At 38.5% G+C, this 20,852-nt stretch overlaps 1 protein-coding gene across 1 annotated transcript; it reads left to right on the plus strand.

Annotated features, from left to right (window-relative positions):
• The first annotated feature begins 685 nt into the window (after positions 1–685).
• LOC144653711 (ERC protein 2-like) lies at positions 686–20,721 on the plus strand. Its single transcript, XM_078513772.1, is given in 17 exon segments — positions 686–1,531; positions 3,529–3,732; positions 3,734–3,973; positions 4,456–4,524; positions 4,998–5,048; positions 5,245–5,349; positions 5,956–6,123; positions 6,822–6,989; positions 7,416–7,706; positions 8,163–8,282; positions 9,143–9,360; positions 9,863–9,998; positions 10,486–10,778; positions 11,810–11,951; positions 12,102–12,188; positions 16,975–17,148; positions 18,904–20,721. Coding segments are annotated over 17 exon segments (2,907 nt in total). The 5' UTR covers positions 686–1,189; the 3' UTR covers positions 19,003–20,721.
• Positions 20,722–20,852: the final 131 nt, after the last annotated feature.

Genomic DNA, 20,852 nt, shown 5'->3' on the forward strand with positions numbered 1-20,852 from the left:
CTTTCCGATTCAAAAATAGCAGCTGACCTTTTTTTCGTACAATAAGGCCATCCCCTTTTTTTTTTCGTTTATCGTCGTATGTGTTTTTGATTTGGGTCGTCGGTCGGAATTAAAAAAAAAAATTAAAAAAAAAAAGGGATAAGGAGTCTGGAACAAGAGGCCCGGACCTCAGCATAATGTCCGTGTAGCGGAAACAAGAAGAATGGTACAAAGTAAAATGGCGGCAAGAGGAAGGAAATCGACGTCGTGGTTAAACCAAACAAGAACGCGTAAAGGATGAAACATTTTAAAATATGTGTCATTGCCTCACACCCTGTTTTTTTTTTTTTTTGAAAACGCGAAAATCTGGGCCGGTCGGACGACGCTAAACAGAGAAAAAAAGGGGATGGCCTAATCCCGAATCGACAACGTGACAATTTTATGTCTCCGATAAACAGGCACTATATTTGGCCAGTGGTAGATCAGTCCCAAGTGCCGAAAGTTCGAGGTGATATTTCACTAAAGAAAACTTCAGTTTTCGTGATACTTATTCTATCTAATATCTGCGGCGATAAAAGGATTGAGTAACACGAGAAAACACGAATCGCGCGTTACGTGCATTGGCGTGACGGTAACAAAATACGCAATCCATATATGGGCATAAGTACTCCGCTGGAAATTGTTTGCGTTTATGGATCCGTGGGCACTTATCGCGGTGACGAAAACTCTGTTCTCGGTTACGAACCTGACATATTTGCCATTGATTTCCGTTCCTTGTGAAAGCCAGCACGATTTATCGACACTTTCACTGGAAAAGCCACTTGTTGGGAAGGCACCGGACTTGGTTTATCGAACTGATGCGGTTATGGTCGATTACGGCAGTGAAATGAACCGTCGAAATTGATGGTGGGCTTATATTGGAAGCGATAGTCACGTCTTATTTTAATTTGACAATTGCTTGCTCTAATCGCTGCCTCGGCCCCCTGGATCAGTGGTAAAGCATTAGACACAGGGTGGAAAACTGAGTGGAAACGATTTGTCTTTAATGTTGAAGGCCCGTGCTACATTGTCTGACTTCAACGACCCATGTATGCGGCAGATTTTATAGATATGATTTCACTTGCATGAGATTGCGTTTGTACAGATCTAGAACTGAAGCAGACGAGTATTGACCGGTCAAAAAGGGTTATATATCATCGAATACGCCAAGATGTATTCATTTAACGCCGACTTGAACCATTCTCCGAAGCTAAGTCCTGCCTCAAGCGAGTCTTCAATCGGAGCGTCTTCATCGCCCACTGCAAATTCACCTCGCGAAATCAATCGCGAACCATTGAATGTCGGCGAGAAAACGATGGCTGAAATACAACAAGAAAACGCTCGGCTGAGAAAGGAAATTGATGCCAAAGAAACGAAGTTAAATTCCAGTATGAGAAGCATTAAAATGTTTTGGAGTCCTGAATTGAAGAAAGAGAGAGCTGCGAGGAAATCTGAAGAAGAAAAATACGCAAGGTTAAGAGAGCAATTTAGTGTTGTGTCCGAAGAATCACAGGTGAGGTCGTGTTTATGGCTACGTTGTTATTTTTGTTGTGGGATTCCTGTTTTAGGTACGCAACTAAATTGATTGCTTGTGATAGGATAAAGTGTCAAAATGAGCAAACGGACGTGTGGCTTTGTGATAAACGGAAGTGACTAGCGGTGAAATCAAGTGAAAAATTTAAAGCAGTGGTTGATTATAATAATGAAGCGTCCTGTATAATAAATACATGTAAGCTCATATTATCATCTTGCCGAGTTTTGATCGTATATTGCACCGGAAAACTGATTGATTTATTGGCACTTCAATCCTTTCCCGAATAACATTTATGCAAGAGTGCCGAAATGACAGAGAATAGGCCATTGCTGTGCATTATTTATACATTCAACGGAAAACAATAAAAGTCTTTGAAAACACCGTGTGCAAGGCAATTGTTTCAGTCTTATTCCAGCTGTAGGCATCGACCGTGTCGGACATTGTTGTTCTAAGAGTAGGGAATTGTGTTGAGAACAATGCAAAGTTTTAAAGGTCATTATACGTGTAGTTTATTATTCGGGAGCTTTCTTTTGAAAGATGTACGCTGTTCGTTTGGCGGAGAAACTGATCCGCTATGTTGCAAAACGAGCTCGGCACACGAATCTTCAAAAGAGACATTTTATATTCAACTGTGCTTAATTTTGTCACTTAATTTATAATAATTACCAGTTAGACTGCTCATTGAGTTGCAAACATGGCAATTTAATTGTTCTAATACATAGTGTGACCAATACTGGAAGAGGCAAGTACAAAACAATGGCCTTTTGTCTTCAAATGCTTATTAATTAATTTAATCGAGCAAGAGTGTTTAACTTGCAACTGGATCTATAAGAGAATCACTTTAAGAATCCTTAAAAATTGGCTTATTTTGAGGTGGTAAAGGGATGTTCTAGATCAAGTTTCAGGGAAAACAGGAGAAGTTTTATTCATAAAATAGTAATAGTTAACAATAATATTATTTTGTTTTATTGAACACTGCTCTAAACTGTTCGATTTCCTTATACTGGAGTATTATACCCACCCACTCACCAATTGATCAGCTGCAAAAGGAAAAACTAGTTGTTCTTGTTTAGTGGGCCCAGCAGTTGGATAGTTGTATATGAGCTTATTAATATGCTACAAGTTTTGGTCAACTCTATCAATATGCATACATGTATATTTTTTAACCGAATTCTGCTTAGGCCATCCCAATAAAATGTTTTCGTTTCCCATCGCCCCGTCTATCGTGATGGTGGGTCGGTCGGTCGGGCGAAAAAAAAAAGAATGAACACTTTAAGGGGTCTGGGTTCATTTAAGAAGTCAGGAGATGCAAAACCAGAAGATTTTGTTTTAGTTGATCTCACTGAGAATGTTGGAACAAGCGTTATAATGCCCTTGACACGAAACAGTTTTTGAAAAACTTAGTATACAAGGACATCACATCATACCAATTATTGTTAATAAAACAAGATCTTGTGCTTGTAAATTAAAGTACTTGCTTCTTTGGCTGGTGAATTTGGATTTTTTTTTACATTTCGAAAACAGTGGGTCGGTCGGGCGATGGGAAACGAAACATTTTATTGGGATGGCCTTATCTTTTCTACCTTAATTATACTTACTGGGATCTGTAAAACTCCCAACAAGCAAAATCCAAAATCCAGTCCAAAAATATGGATTAATCTGCAATCTACTGCATTTGTAGGATTAGCAAATAAGTAGAAATTATCAGTAAAACTGTAAATCGTAACAGATTTTTCAGCCAATGCTGCCAATACACAAAGTTAATGTTTTCATCCCCACATGTTCTACCTTGCACCCCAGACTCATCGTCAAACACGCCATCGTCATATTTATTCAGAGAACTATTGGCTTTTTGAACTTTCAGTATGTCACCTTTGCATCAATTGTAATTCCCACCCCCCCCCCCCTGTATATTCCTGCAAACTCACAAGTATTGAGCAAAAATTCACTTGATTGTGTGCTTTCTTTTCTTGTAGCAACGAGCAGAAACAATACGAGATCTACAAGAACGGTTGCGACAACAGCAAGATTCAACAGATCGTCTCTCAACTGGTCGGCCATCCCTCTCATCCTCTGGTTCACTGTCTGGGCATTCACAAGATGGACTTCAGCGAGAGTTAGAAGTCTTAAGAGGAGAAAAAGATCGACAGGACAATGAAACATTTATTCTTCAGAGATCATCTGGAGGAATTAAGTTCAAGACTTGAAGCCCAGCAGCAGGCCATACAGGCCAAAGATGAAACAATAGCGCAGTTAATGGAAATGATACAAAGTAATAAAGGACTTGAATCTAAACAACTTGAGATGCATAAAGAGCAACATAGCACTGACAAAAAGAAGCTGGCAGAGGCTCTGAATCAACTAGCAAAACTACGAGAAGACATTGATGAAAGGGACAGGGCAATTGCATCCCTACAAGAGGTAAAGTATTCAGAGAATTTGCTTAAATAATCAGACAAAACTTGATTTTAAATAGCGTGCTTGATTAACGTAAAGCAGTCAAACTGTTCCCATTGGTTACCATAACAACAAAAATACATATCCAAGATAAGCACCCTCTACCCTTTAAGTGCCCCCACATTGAGTCTTGTTAAATTGTATAAGTTCCCAGTTTTGCAAATAAAGCACCCCAGCGTATTCCAGTAAGTGTCTCCTGTTTCTGTTAGTCCTTTATTGTAGAATTGCAACATTGAAGACAATTTAACATTAATTTTGACATTAATAAGTTATTGTAGACTGATTAGACAAGTAGATTCTAGTCTGTCTATCACATCTTACTGCCTTATCAACGACGTTCAGCACACAGATGAAGGTGCCACTGTTTCAGCATTTTTTAGTCCAACCATAATAACTAAAGGTCGACGTGTTGAGTTTGGTTCTTTACTTTTTATCATTTTTTGTAGGAAATTGACCATGTTAAAATCAACAATGTTAATGACGAATTAAAACAATCTGCCAACCTTCTGGCCAAGGTAAACATGTTATTTATTATTCCTTATGTTGCAAGCATGATTTTGCTGTTGTAGAATGGAACAATTCCCTCTTTATGTGTTAAGATGTTATTTTGAATTACAGTCAAAAGTTGTGCAGGCTATTTAGGCAGAATTTTTGTATGAAGGAAAATGCCTATTCTATGTAGTTCTGCACTTATTTCAGACAGTCTTACATGTAATTTGAAGGAGGATTAGGAATGTTAGTCAAGTTTTTAGGTTTATTTTGTCATTTTTAAAGATTGACACTGAGAGGTACCTGGACAAAATTAGCAATTTCCAAGATTTGGATTTTTTTAGGTTGGCATCTCTGATATGTGCATGTAGTTTCAGGTATATTTACTTAAAAATAAGCAATGTTTTTTGTTGTGGCATTTTTTAACAGCGTGAAGAAACACTGTACATTTGTAGCAATTATTTCTAAAATATTAAGGGGCATCTTTTTGTTTCTAAAGGATAGCCATATAGCAGCATTGGAGACGCAAATTCAACAGCTCGAAGGAGAGGTTTGTACAAATGAGTTTCTAAAAAGATTAGAAAGAAGCAACTTAATTAACGGATGATTTCAGTATTAAGTTCTGAAAGAATACACGCATTGCAAATCTTTGAAAGATCAATCATGTCCTTGGTATTTGATTTTAAGAACATGCAAAGATCTATACAGCACTTAAAATTTATTTGCTCATCACGTTTCACCTTCAGATAGAAAATCTGAAAAAGACATCATCAGAAGATGACAAGAAGAGACTAGAGGACAGAAAACAAGCTGAGGTGTATGAGAGTCACTCAAAATTCATGAAATCCAAGGTAAGAAGGTGCATCTTTGGAGAGGATGATTGGGCAGTCTTGCAAATTTAAACATGTGTCATTTTCATGCCCTTTTTGGTATTCTTTATGTAAACTTGTATCCCATATAATGTAATTTGATTGGGAGATAGATCACATGACCCCCAGCCGCAAGGTCCTTGAGCACAGTGGCCCAGTGGTTAGTGTTTAGAACTCTGAGTGGAACAGTCTGGGTTTGAGCGCTAACTGTAGTCTTTGTGTTGTGTTCTTTGGCAAGACACTTAACTCCCGCCTTGCCCGTCTCCATCCAGGAACTCATGCAATCAGGTACTGGTAATTTTAATGGTAGGGGCTACCATTCAGCCTGGGGGGGGGGGGAGTTGCTTGATGTTACTAAAAACAAACAGTATTGTAGCAGAAATAGTAAGATTATAATTATTTTACTGGTCCTTTTATGTAGCAGTTACTGTCTTGGGGACAGGATCATTGTTCCTGTTATTTGTTGTATCGTTCTCTCAAAGGGTAGTATGCCATTCTTGAGCCGTTAACCGATCCAAACCAAGATACATACTGGCCTGGTGAACTGTTAAGCTTGAATGCAAACGTTACTTTTTCCTTTGTGTTTAGATTGAATCACTTAAAGTGGATCTTGGTAAGAAAGATGCAGCTCTTGCAGCTGCAGATACCAAACTTGAAACTTTACAAGCTCATCAGGCAAACCAACAGGAGCACATTGCTGTCCTTCAAACATCTCTATCAGCTAAGGAACACCACATCAAGAATCTACAGAGTGAGGTAAGTCTGCCTCGTATGTACACTGTTGTAACATTGAACTACTAGTGAGCACAAGACAGCGCTTTTTTACTTAGTCTGTTCCAGGTGCTCGGTTAATGGGGATTGGGACAAAAAATGCTGAGTGGGAAAAAATGCAAGGGGTTTTCTGCTCTTACCTAACTGAATGCCTGGAACAAGGCTATATTTTACCAAAATCAGAGGTAACATAGAGTCGCAAGAATTACAAGCTGCGAAAAGATTTAGGTGTACATTTGAATTATTTGTATATCTTAAACTTGTCCAGTCTGCGAGATTTTGGTTCTTGTTACTATAAATGATATATTTTTAGTTAATTTTAAAGTTCAAATAATTCACATGCAGACATTTCATTTCCAAAATGTTTCACAAGAAATATCTTGCTTAATCTGGAGAACTTGAAGAGAAAATTACCTCTCAATCACAATGGGAAATTAAAATACCGTAATTTAAAGTTAAGAAAATCATGTGATTCTCTTCATTTATTTTAATTGTGAAATTTCACTTCTGACAATTTATAGGAGGCAAAAAGACCAGTTTTACTGTAACTGCGGTTGAAGCTATGTAATTTTCCATATCTGCCAAGTATTTAAATTTCTATTTTACTCCAAGCCTTAGAGGAATTCAAAAGTTTATTCTTTATGGTGCCTTAACCTGTTGAATCTGTTTTTGTTTTATGGCAGCTGGGATCTTTGCGCAGTCGACTAGATGAGAGAGAAGATCTTTTAAAACAGAAGGAGAAGAAACTACTCTCGGTATCTTCAGAACACTCCGAGAATTCATTCGCTGTGGAGAACCTACAGAGTGTACTTAGTACCAAAGAAAGGCAGATTACCAGTCTTAAACAAAAGGTAAGGCAAGGTTAGAAGATAGCAGCAGACTACCATTCTCAGATTCAAGTACCAGACCAGACCAACACTCAGGGTCTTAAAACAACTGAGGAGAATATCTGCAAATGGTAAGATATTCTAGTTTTCTCAGATAAGGACGATAAACCGTAGGCCCCGTCTCCTGCATCTCCCATGTCACAGTCAGCAGGGGAGGTAATCGTAAAGAGTAGGGCACGGAGTTCCTGGTGTTGATGTCTGGTCTTTGCCCATTGTACTGTGCGTAGTGTTGAAATGGTCAAAAATAAAATTATTAACTATAGAGCTTCTCTTCAATTCCGAGGGTAAATAAAGTGATAATGATGATGATGACGGTCATATACTTGCCTATGTGTCTTCTCTAGCTCTGTTACTTAGTGTTTTGCCTTTCTTTTTTTCTTTTTTAACCAGTGTGAATGTCTTGAGAGAGATCTGCAAGAGAAAGATTCCTCCATTTCAACCATCAAAGCTCAACTGATTTCTCTAAAGGCTGAATATGCTGGCTCATCTAGTACCATCTCCAATCTGGAGGCGACAGTCCGAGACAAGGACAGACATATAGAGATGTTACAGGGTCGAAGGCAGCGTGATGGAGCAGAGAGTGAAGAGGAGGTCAACAGGGTCAAACGAGCTCATGACAAGCTGGAAGCGAGGGTGGCCTCTCTGTCCCTGTCTCTGAGAGAGCAACTTGCTGACAAAGATGTATGTGTGGTTACCTCTGCTAGTCCTAAACTTTAAACTTTTCACTCCTGATACAGTCAAACCTCTTGTAAGCAGACACCCTTAGGAGCTGAAAAAGTGTCTGCTTAGAAGAGGTATCTGCTTATGGGAGATTAAAATAACCTTTACCTTAAATTTTTGGCGTGTCGTTTTATTGTATTTTTATTAGGCTTTTTAAATGTAAATAGTTCATGAAAATTCTTTAATGTAATTTAATTAAGATGCAGGGTCCCTATGGAGACCAGCCTTAGAGCTAAATGGGCCACCCAGTGTAAATAAAGTTTTACTTTACTTTATTTTACTTTACTTTATGTCGACATACATGTACTAGCCTAGAAACCAATTCAAAATATTTCCTGATTCTACACAGAAGAGAGAAATAACGTTTATATCGGGTACTAATATCAGTGCGTTATTTTACTTATTTTCCCCCTATAGGAAGATATTGCTAGCCTAGAGCAACAGATTACGTCGTTGAAGACATCGTTACAAGACAAAACCGTTAAACTGGCTTCCTCTCAAGAAACAGTGAAACGGCTCGAGGAACAAATAGAACAGGTTTGTTTGTTATTTGAAAACTGTAGTGTCTGATGTGTAGCTGTGCGAAACATCCTGCACTCAAGAATCACGTTGCAACTCAAACATGTAGTATACAGCCAGAACTGCTGGCCTGCCTCCTATCTCCTTTGCCTGAACTGTCAGGTGCCCCACTCCCTCAACCCAACTCCCGGGCGAGAGTTAAATGACGGGGATGATCGAAGGATTTTTTGGGGGTTGAATTTTTTTTGGGTTTTTTTTTGGGTTGGAATTTTTGGTTTTTTTTTTTGGGTTTTTTTTTTTTTGGTTGGTTTTTTTTTTTAAATAAAAAAAAAAAATTGGCCGGGGGGGGTTTTTTTTTTATATTAATAAAAAAAAAAAATTTTTTTTTTTTTTTTTTTTTTTTTTTGGTTTTTTGGATATTGATTTTTTTTTTTTTTTTTTTTTTTTTTTTTTTTTTGTGTTTGTGGTGGTTTTTTTTTTTTTTTTTTTCTCCCCCCCCCCCCCCGCCCCCCCGGCTACTATTGCCTTTGGTTTACGCAAAAAGCAAAAACAAAATAGGAGATTCGGCACGCAGATTAAACGACTCCCTTCGTCGGAGCAAAAAGGGCTAAAGAAGGGTTTCCGCTGTCAAATTAAGCAAAGAAAATGTATGGAAGGCTTGTGTTAGCGTAAAATGTTGAATGATTCAACACGCGAGTCTTTCAAAGAAAAAGCCATTAAAATGTGTGCCCGTTCAGCTTTCCAAATTAGCCAGGGCGGTTAATTTGAAAACTTTAATCGGCTTCAAATTGATAATAAATAGCTAGTTCAGTACAAACAAAACACAATAAAAAACAAACTAATAAGAAACTTGCCTATTACGTTTTTTGAATCTTCAGAAGAGTAGCAAGGAGGAACATGTGTCATCTGATCTGACCAGTAAAAGACTTGAAATCTCCAAGCTGGAAAAGGACATCAGAAAGCAACAAACAGAGCTTAGAAGCAAAGAGGGCGAGGTGAAGAAACTACAAGAAGAGCTGAAAGAACAGAATTGGAAACTCCAACAGATGGCAGATGATTGTGAAGTTAAAGATCATAAAATTGATGAGCTTGAAAAGTGAGTTAAACCGTTTGTTAGTTTGTTTGTTCGCTAGTTTTTTTTGTTCGTTCGGTTCTCTGTTTGCCCTTTCGGGCGCTCAGTCGCTCGCTCGTTCGTTTATTATTCCTTCGTTCGTTCGTTCGTCTGCCCATTCGGTTGGTAGGTCGTTCGTTCGTTTGTCCATTCGTTTGTTCGTATGTCCTTCGGTCGCTCGCTCGTTCGTATGTTCGTTCGTTCGTTCGTCTGTCCATTCGGTCGGTCGGTCGGTCGGTCGGTCGTTTGTTCATTCGTTCGTTCGTTCGTCCGTCTATCCATTCGGTCGGTCGGTCGGTCACTCGTTCGTTTGTTCATTCATTCGTTCGTCTGTCCATTCGGTCATTCGCTTCAACGGTCGTTATTTGTTTTAGTAAAACCGAGTTGAAACGAAAAGTGAGGAAATTTGAAAATGCCACTTATGTGCATAAAATCTCTTTTGTGAAATTATTTGCCATTTCTCACAGTGTTGATGATTTGTTTTCAGGCAGCTTAGAGAGCAGAGCAAGAAGTTGGTTGGTGTTAAGAGAAATCAACAACTAGAGAGAGAAAGACAAGCGCAGCTATTGAATGAAGTCAAGAAATCGGAGGATCAGAATGATGAGACAACCGAATATTTCCAGGTAATAAGATAACCTGTATAAACTTTTTCGGAAACAATTCGATTTGTAGCCATTTGCCTAAACTGTGCATCTTTCAGACTGACCGTGCGTGACTCCCCCTCCCCCCCCCCATTGATATTCAACAACGATAGAAGGCTAATAAATGAAAGGAACCTGGGAACACAGTGATCAGTTTAAACCAACCGACATTTCACTCTATCACCCCAGAAGCGCAGTGGCCTAATGGTTAGTGCGCCGGACCGGATCGAGCGGTCCGGGTTCGAGCCCTGGCCGGGGTCACTGTGTTGTGTTCTTGGGCAAAACATTTTACTCTCATAGTGCCGGCGAATCAATGCTGGGGGCAATCCTGCAATGGACTAGCATCCCATCCAGGAAGGAGTAGAAATACTCCTAGTTGCTTAATGCTACAGAAACTGGGATAAGCTCCGGCGGTATGGGCCACTTGACTCGACGCACATTTTACCTTTTGCCTTTTATTGTTCAACAGAGTGAGTTACAAAAAAAGGACGAGCGCATTGCAGTCTTGGAAGAGGCCCTCACTGAAAGCGTATCCATCGCCGCTGAACGGGAGGAACTGCTGGCTCAACAGGCTCACAACGCCGAGACAGCGACACATCGTGTGGAGGACATGGAGGCGGAAATTGAAAGAGTCCGAATAGAGACCGCTGTCACTAACACCAAGAACGCGTCATTGGTCCTCGCTTTAAACGAAAACGATATTATCATGTCGTACTACAAGTCTGAAAGACACGGAATGATAGAACAGTTACTAGAAATGAGGTAGCGATTGTTTTTGTTTACTTGCCGCTTGTAAATTTTCTTTGTGTCTAGTTTTAAGCTACAATTTCGTTAATTAAAGGAGCTACATCACGGTGGTTTCGCAGATTTTTGGTGTAAACTGTTCTGACATTAGTGGTAGGCAACTTAACCCGCTGAAAAACATCATCTTTGAGCATCTAAAGGAAGATATAACATAAATTTGTGGATAGAAATCAAGCTACGGCTATAAATATCGATTTTTTTTTTTAAGAACGTGCGGAAACAACTTGAAAAGTTAAGCCTTAACTTTTCAAGTTGCAATCCACTTCCATCCTAGCCATTCGAGCCATCCGCAGCCAAAGACGCTTGTTAACAGTTTCAGGGCTCTAATATAGCAATTTTTAATAAAAATGGACCATTATTTTTAGGTTTCTTACGACACAAATATATATTTTGGCTGTTCAAAAATCTGTGTTAAAATCCGTGACAAAGCCTCTTTAATACATCAATTAACGAACCTGAAACTATTAGTTCAAAGTGTTTCTTCCGACGAGGACACTTTGGGGTGGATTATATGATGTAAATTATCCCAAACTTAGGATTACTGCGCCCTCTTGCGTTACCGTTTGGTGTGGGCTTAAGTTCAATGTTTGTAGATTTCCTGTCTAGCGCTCTTTGAACCAACGCTTATTTACACGATAGTAGGCTTCTAGTACCATAATTATCTATGTTGAACTTGTTGAAACGGTGCTTTATTTTACAGAAGTGCTCTAATCGTGTAATTCACCGTTGTTCAAGGGGCAAGTTCAACAAACGTTAACTCATGTGGACGTAAGTAGTCAGAAGTTCATCTTGCTGTACAGACTCAGCGTTGGGTAGTGAAACGGAACGCTAGACTGAAATCTCAAACTTTTACTCAGACGTTCTCAAAGTCCGATTTATTTTTGGTCAGTTTGCAAGTTTACGTTGCTATAACTAACAGTGCACCTCTTGTTTAGATGTGAAATCTTAAAACCACGTTGATGTATTTTTATTTTATTTATTTTTTTCAGGCAAAATGCGCTACTTGCCACGATATCTGAGAAAGACGCAAACATCGCTTTACTCGAGTTATCCCCCACAGCTGGCAGTGACGCCGAGGTGCGAAAGTTCAAAGCAGAGAAAGACAAGCTTGTTAACGAGCTCAAAGAACAGGTAATTTAACTGAACATTAATGCATCAGGCAGACTACAGAGAGTATAGCCTGGTACAGCCGTCCCCCCGCTCAAAAAAAGCGCGGAGCGGACGGCTGTACACAGGCCAAGAGATTTATTGAAACAAACTTAGTTTGTGTTTTTCTTGCAGACGCAGAAGCGAATGACGCTACTATCAAATGAAGAAAACAAAGAAATTTCTCTCTCGTCGGAACTCTCGCAAGCTTCTACAGAAAAGGTAAATGAATTAACAGCGCGCAGAGAAGAGTATTTTGGTTTTTATTTTGTCTCTGTGCGTGTAATGTTGAGGCGATATCGTGTGGGAAATCGTTGTTTCCCGAGCACGAGCTAACGAACATACTTTTTCGCGTGTTTGGCCGTTGTATTTTGTCACCTTTATTAACGACCTTTGTGTTCGAAAGAAGATTGCGGTTTACTTTCAGATTCTATAAGCGCCGCTTTATGCTTCTTACGAAAGCTATTAATAAGTTTTTTGCACAAATCTGTCTTCTAGCAAATGGCTGGGCTTAAACTGACCTTGTTCTGAACTTATGTATGGACTTGTTCTCTTGCAATTGCTTATCTTAAGAGCATACTTTCTCTTTTTTTATACTGGAACGTTAAATTTTGCTTGGTTAGAAAATACCTCATGTTAACAACAAACAAGAAATAGCTACAAAAGTTTCTTTAGAAAGAAAAGACGGTTTTGATGCGCTCACTGAATCATCTCTTGAGACCGTTTAAAAGGATTAAAAAATCCTAATGAACACGTGACAGCTTGTTATCGTAAAATAATTTTCTCACGCTCTTGCCCAATCAGACCAATCAGAAAGCCTCTGATAAAACCTAGATAGTGTAATCCGGTTTTACACAGCGGTTAGTTCTGGAGATTAGGTCCAGCATGTAGCCGCTTAACCTTGGAAGGATTCTGGCGTAAAGGTCACGCAATGATTGATCTTGTCAAAGTTTTCAATTCTTTCGTACAAGTGACCTGACTGGGGCTTTAGAACTCAACTTAAATCGATGTCAAGAATATTGCCCTTTTTTTTTCTAAATGCACTTCAAAAACGGCGAGATGAAAGATGAATTACGAACGTGCTGACTTGCATTCTTGTAAGTCACTCAAGGTTAAAGGAGCTACATCACGGAGATTTCACAGATTTTTGGTCAAAACTGTTGGGAAATTAGTGGTAGGCAACTAATTCCATAAAAAACATTATCTTTGCAAGCTACGGCTATAAATATCGATTTTTTTAAAGACGCATGGAAACAACTTGAAAACGTTAGCCTAACTTTTTCAAGTTGCAATCCATTTCCATCCGAGCCATCTGCAGCCAAAGATGTTCGTTAATAATTTCAGTACTCTAATATAGCAATTTTTAATAAAAATAGACTATTATTTTTAGGTTTCCTGCGACACAAATGTGAATTTTGGCTGTTCAAAAATCTGGTTAAATCCGTGTTTCGAAAAATTAAAGGTTCGAGGAATCGGAATTTCGCTACAGTAAAAACCCGCGTGTAAGAACCCACTTTTTTCAGAGTTTAGCAAAACAGGTTCTTGTATTATGGGGTACTTATTGACAGTTTAGGCTAAGCAAGTTCTTAATCAGGTTCTTAATTTCTACAGAGTAGACATTGTTGTTGATTATCAGAAAATAGTATAAAATCTGGTCTGTTCTTCATTATAAATATTTATTAATGCACCCATGTTGCCAAAAGTCCAACAACATACTGTATATACCCCAGTAACATCACCTTTCTGGTTTTTGGTAAAAAAATATACAAATTAAATTTATAGTTAAACCCTACATATAAGAACCTGTAGGAATTTGTTTGGCTAAACAGGTTCTTATATTTTGGGGTATTATAAAAGCAAATTTCTGCCAGAAGGTTCTTAAATTCCTAGGTTCTTACACGCGGGTTTTTACTGTATACTAAAGAGAAAGTGATGCTACTGACAGCCTGGGATAGTGTCTTTAAATACTCTCTGACCATTGTATGGGGTTTATTTGTCCAGATTGTGGCGCATTTCCAATAAGAAAACAAGCTAAAGGCATCGGCGCCACTACTTATATTTGATAACAGCTCCGCGCTTACAGCGACGTGTGTGGGAAAACTACACGTCAGTTTTAAATCTGGTGCACTTGGAAGTCATTTAGCACCTATTGTATTGCCGGGATTTTTGTGCTAATCCTGTCTGTTGATAGACTCAGCTCAAATGTTATCACAGTTCTTTTGTTTAAAATGACGAGCGAACTAGGTATCAAGGTCGTTGTACTCACACAGTGACGCAGGTGCCTCGCTTGCATGTCACTTTCCACATAATCCGATTACAGTTGTGATTTCTTATAAGCGCTATTGGTCAGATAAAACTTGCGCTATACATAGGTCAACAACAAACATTAGCGTCGTCTTGATTGTCACTCAGGATACCGCAGTATAGCCCCTTTAATTAATTAGTGAAATTTTCGTTAACAACTGTTTGTTAATGTTTCAGTTATACGTAAAAAGCTCCGCTTACATTACAAGCCCGGTTTCACGTAACAAACAAACGTGGTAACGGCTATTTTTCAGGAAGTTGACCGGACATTTCCTCGTAAATAACGAATTGGGGTATAACGAATTCCCGCTTGTAATTCACGGGCTAAAAGGGATTGAGTGTCTCCGAGAGTTGACGAAAATTGAACTCTTATTAACTGTGATTTGTTCGTGGCTAAACAAGGATGATAGTTGACAAAAATTACTCAATGCGCAAACGAAACCCTCGTGGTCTCTCACTAAAATTTGAATTGATTCATATTCGATAAGCCTTAACTGAGAGTTGACAAAAATCCACGAGAGTTTGCGAGAGCTTCAGGCCGAACGAGACAGAGAGGTCAAACTCTCGGCTACTATTAACCTACTTTGGCTCAGGCTTATCAAACATAGTTTCAATCCAACAGCGGCGTTTATAGTGAAACTCAATCAAAATAAGTCATTTTGTGCGTTGCCACCGATAGCGAAGTACATGTAGACACAGCGGCGATAGACCACCTTACATTTGGTTTGTGGTCAATTGTGGAGATTAGCGATGTTGGTGAAAGAGTGTACTGTTTACCGTGATTATTTATAGTCGTTTTGCTGAAACACGTCCTTGTTTCGAAAGAGAATAGTGTATTTGTCTAATGTTATGAGTTTTATTTTTAATCAGAACCTAAACCGCTTAATCCTTCTTTTAACACGTTCTTTATATCAGGAATTTTCCGTGATATCTGCGTTAAAACTTTTGTACTCTGGGGCTTGTTTATGAAATCTTTATTGCTGAACTGAGCGTGTTTTTCAAATGGCACAAAAAATTCTGAAAAAATACTGCAAAACCAAGTACCGACTTGCGTTGGAAGGTAGAGTAAATCTGATCTCTGGCAAGTTCTTGGATAGTTTGCTTTATTTGTAGAACTTTTGAGGTACAAGTGTACAGTATACGTCAACATGGCGGAGGCATATAATTTGATTTCTTTCCCAAGAAAACATAATTCTGTAGAGTAATCTGGGCGTCGACTATCTGACGGGCTGTTTATAATCCGTCTTCGTTGGTTTTCAGTGTATTTGATACATGTAAAACGTTTTCAACATGGGTGGGAATGTTCTATGACCTGGTTTGAGGGACCAAAACCTTAAATGAACAAAACTCATCCAAACTCTCATGATTTTATGCGAGACTTTTCTGTCGCGAGGTTTGTTCAAGACTGACAATAAATCACAAACGCAGATAGGGAATCTTCGCGAATAGGGGATTTGTCAAGGATTTTACTCCGATTTTAAAAGATTTATCCTTAAATAGTAGAGAAATTGGAACAATAGGTTGTCCTTGAGATCCGGAGAATTAGCATTGACGAAGATTTGGACGGGATATCAAGTTCTCAGTTTCGAGCTGAGAAGAATCACGGAAAACTCGCCCTTTGCAAAGATTGATTCGTTACTCTTTCTCAGGCATCTACGTTCGTTGTGTTGCGTAGAGGTTATGATTGCTTCATTTCAAGCGTCCAAATGTTTGTGTCAAGAGCCTTAATCATTTATCCGTGATGTCAACATTAAAATCTCCTTACGCGTCTCTTGATCTTTATTGCCGTAGCTGTTGGGAGAATTTGAGAATTTGTCAGACTATTTGCTTTTGGAGATAGGCTACTATTTAAATAAAGACCGATTTAGAGTCCATTATGCATTCATCAGTGTTCAACAGGTCGGTTTCTTTGTGAAATCAAACTGATCGGATGAAATCTATGTTGAAGCAGATTTTCGTCAGCCGATAGATTTTAGTCGTGGGGTATATAGTTCGATCTATCTAAGCTCTAACTGCGCGTTTTTGAAGACTATGACTGTTCTTTTTAATGGAGTACATTAACAGAGTGTTAGAAGATTAGTGTGACCATTTAAATAAAAGCTATTAAGTACTACTTTCACGTGGTACTGTTCATGGTTGTGAACAAGGTGGTTTTAACTTTTAGTCTGTGGATGCGACCCTAGTGTGAAACCATCAGAAAGCTATTTAGCAGTTCTCATAACATTGCGCTGTTTATTACGCTGTACAAGATAGTTCTGATGTTTTAGTCGGTGGATTAAACCTTGGGGACCTCGAGAAAGCTATTGAGCAGGACGTTCATGTGGTACTGGTTATTGTGCTGTACAAGGTGGTTCTAACTTTTAAGTCTGGATGAAACTCTAGTGTGAGACCATTCCAATGAAAGCTATTGAGTAGTACTTCCATGTGGTACCGTTTTGTATGCTGTACATGGTGGTTCTAACTTTTAAGTCTGGATGAACCCAAGTGCGTTACTATTCAAATGAAAGCTGTTGAGCAGGTCGTTCATGTGCTACTGTTTGTTATGTTGTGTCATGTAGTTTTAACTTAAACGTTTGTGGATGAAACCCTAACGTGTTACCATTCAAATGAAAGCTTCTGAACAGTACTTTCAGGTTGTACTGTTTATTAAGCTGTACATTCTTCATGTGTTTTAATTTTTGTCTTTGTTATTATTTCTATGTAGATAACAGAGGCTGTAACGCTAATAGAGGACAGTATGGATAAACTACAACATTACGGAGAAGAACTGACGGAGATTTGTGACAAACACTTCCCTGATGTGAAGAAAAGAATTCCCAAGCTTAAACGGCGAGAAATAAACAGCATAGAGAAGCTAAAAAATGCCAGTCAAAAACAGGTGAGGGTTTTCCTTGTGATTGGTCATATTCATGTTAGCTGCATGAGCTGTCCATAGTATGTGACGAGCAAAATGTTAATATTTCTTAGAAATCCATCCAAAACTCAACTCAAATTTATATTGTCCTTAGTTTAGTTAATTTTTTTATGAAGTTAAGCACAAGTTCGTGTTTGCATATTTCACGGTAAGAGGAGTTTGTTGTCTTTTTGTCACGTTGTTTCTGATAAGAAAAGATATAAATTGCCATTCACACGCATGTACGCATTACGGACCTTGCTTTGGTTAGATATCAGTCATGTTACGTCATGAGAATCTCGATGACCAAGTAACCGACCACCGTGGGCTCAGTTAATTATTGGAAATGGCACTTTGACCGAAAATGGTGATTTTTCTCGACTTCTTATCCTTATTTTCTTCTTATCAAGTTCAGAAGTAATTCGCGTTTTGCTTTGCCAGATACATTGTTTAAACTCGAATGTCCACAAAAACACAAACACAAATCAGATTGTAACTAGGTCAAATTAACAGTGCCAAAAACTGAAAAAAGATTTTCTTATCTGTATATAAACAAGCTTACTTTGGTGCGGTAAGCTGTCGTTCTTAGGGTCATATCACTAACAGGCTAGAGCGAGTATCATACTCACCAAGTCTCCAAAAAAAAAAAAGCAGAAGAATCTAACTTCTGGCTACTTCTAGAATAAATCCTTGAAAGATGCCACAGCCATCAAGTTTGTTGTTCGTAATCTCTCTTAATCTTCGTCAGTCGAAACCATCCTTGATTTTTTTGCTATTTTATTTCTCCCGTGTTGTTTTTCTATGTTATAAAATTTTATTTTGAGGTTTAGTTCAATTTAGAAGTCATCAGAAATATGGCTTAAAATATCGTGACAATGCTTCTTTAATTCAACTGAACAGCGATAAGGTGGTGAGGTTCTGAGGGGTTATGTGTGTGCAGTGTATATAACAGAAAACAAAGAGGCTTTCTAGAACCTCTAAATAACTAATTGCCTCTAGCCTTATAACTGCCAGCTAAAAACGCATAAACAACGAAACTCTATCCAAACGAGTTTGGGCACGTAATACGTCAATTTTGTTGCTGTGTTTTTGAACAACGTTAATGCTCTTTGAAAGTAATAAAGAGTCTTTATAAAAGTTAATTGTTTGAAAAGGCCGGAAGAGCTCGGATAGAGCCGCAGACATTTTGCTTGTAACAGATAACGAAGATCGAATGTAAAGAATACACGTTCATTAATTATATCGTGGATTCACACCACGTCAGATTATTTTGTCTTCGAACGTGGTGCAATTTTATCAGTAGTTACATTTTACGGTGTGAACTGTGAAATCGACTTTCAAACTCATTAATAATTCATCAAGTTAAAACAAAGAAAATTTCCGTGGTGTTTGAAACCCTTTTTTTTTTTTTTTCTTTCTTTTTTTTTACCCAAACCCCCCCCCCTTTTCCTCTTACCCCCCCCCTTAAACACGTTTCTACTCAAAAATGTCGTAAAGCCCTTTCCGTTCTTCAGAGCTGATATTCTGCATGATTCTTGGCTTTACTGGATAATTTTTTAGCTCCATTATCTCCCGTACACACATGTTGTTATAATCCTGGCCATTTACAGCCCCTTAACCTTAACCGCGCTGTTTCTCGCAATGTAGCTAATTTTAGCTGCGTGCGCAGTATGCCGAAAGAAAAAGGCTCGTTTGTTGGTGGTATGGCATTAACACTGGGTTATATTTGTTCTCTTGCAGTTGTTATCCGTGTTACAGACTTTGGAAAGCGACATGCAGGTCTTACAGGACAATGTGCACAAGCTACTAGAAGTGATCGAGGATTTCAGCTATACGTGACCTCTGAGCGTAATCTTCTTAGGCTAAGCTTAAGGGAGCCATGATTTCGCTACATGCTGTTAAACGCGTCTCCCAAGATGAACTCAACTTCCACTTGACCACTGTTAACTGATAATTAGTGCTTTTGGAAAAGTCCAGGACTTTCTGTAGTTGTTTCCTCTCAAGGAGGGTCCGTTTACTTTCTCGTGGTGTAAACACCGAGGATTTCTTTTTTAATCCCCTCAAGTCTATTGCCAGTGAAAAAAATCGCCTTCGATCAAAACCTACGATTAGGAAAACTTTGAAAGATAAAGGCTTTGTAAAATATCCCCCAAGGTGATCGATCCTTCCGGTAGATTCTACTCCTTGCCTCTACCCGCGAAATCTACCACACTAAGCTATCCCTCTTCCACCCCTTTCAATTAGCGTTAACGGACCGATAACGTTTTATAGCTGAGCTTTGGCAAAAAGAAGGCTGAATTATGCCAAACCTTTCATTTTGAGTAGATATGAGCAAAAAAAGGAACTTCGTGAAAAAAAGGGCGAGGAATGGTTCAGAATGCCGCACGTTGATTGGTTGAGCGAACTGGACAAAAAAGGTTAACTTGAGGGTTTCCAGAAATTTCTCGAGAACGACTGAAGACATGAGTTTTTTTTCTCTTTTCTTTTCGTGCTGAGAATCATAACTTTATTTTCTGTTCGTATGCTGTCCAATAGTCATAAATTCTAATCTCGGTCTAGACAAGTCCATTTTTAGGAACAGCTAATATTAACTACGATAAGCTTAACACTCTTTTCATTGAGACTGGACGGGACGAAAAGGCTTTTAAAGAGCTGACACCACAGTCTGCAATAGCTAAAAGGTGTTGCTTAGTCCTGGCGCTTCCGTCCTTGAAAACAATCTAATTTGTTGGAAGAACTAGTAGTTAGTGAAACTTCAGCCTTAACAGCAAACGAGTTTGTCGACTTGTGAGAAAAAAAAATAGCCATAACAACGCCATCAGATGCTGTTTTGCTTGTAACGTGAAACTTATGTTTGTTTCAAGAACGAATACCTTTGTTTTTTTGCTATGTTCATAATAATATTAGACATACATTCCTTATTGTGACTAATGTACAGCTAATTTAAACTTCTAAATGTCTGTACAGATTTCTCTTTATCGGAACTAATTTGGCCGCGGAGAAACTTTTCAATTTGGAGTATTACCGCTTGTTTTCAAGACCACTTTTCAAGGACAAGCAGCCAGGGCTGTCACGAAGAATTTTTCATGAAGGAATCTTGTCTTGACATCAACCAATCAAATTACAGTGTCGCCAGCTCGTCAAACCAGCTAATCCTGTTTTGGTTGGCGCGCACACCAAGTATTACCACGTCAAGTTTTTACGTCAAACGACTATCAATTAACTAAGTTTTAGCTGTTATTGACCTGCGGGGTAAAGATTAACTCTCCAATACGGTGTAGCTGAAGAGAAAACAAACATTCAAAGCTTTGGAAACTTATTCTAGAAACAAAGTATTATATAATATATTTTGTAATATAAATATTTCTAAAATTAGTATTTTGATAACTATTATTGGTCGAGAGTTATTTCCATTACCAAGTAATGGTGTAGGAAACTCTCTTTTGAGTGAAACAGAGAACGAACAGGTCTTTTACAAGATGGGCTATTTTAGACTTTTTTAAAGTGACAGTTCTTGGGCATTAATAAATATAATAAAGATTAACCGTTTTAATTTTAGCCTTTTGGGATATGTTATTCGATAGTGTGTCGGATGCTTTGATTTAATGAAGTTAAATTAAATTTGCCATGTCTTAGACAAAATCTCGCGTGGTTTTCTTCCCACAAAACGCTCTCTCGGATGGTTGAGG

This window comes from Oculina patagonica, chromosome 5 (genome assembly GCF_052425735.1).
Source record: "Oculina patagonica isolate OP01 chromosome 5, crgOcupat, whole genome shotgun sequence".
Classification (NCBI taxonomy): domain Eukaryota; kingdom Metazoa; phylum Cnidaria; class Anthozoa; order Scleractinia; family Oculinidae; genus Oculina; species Oculina patagonica.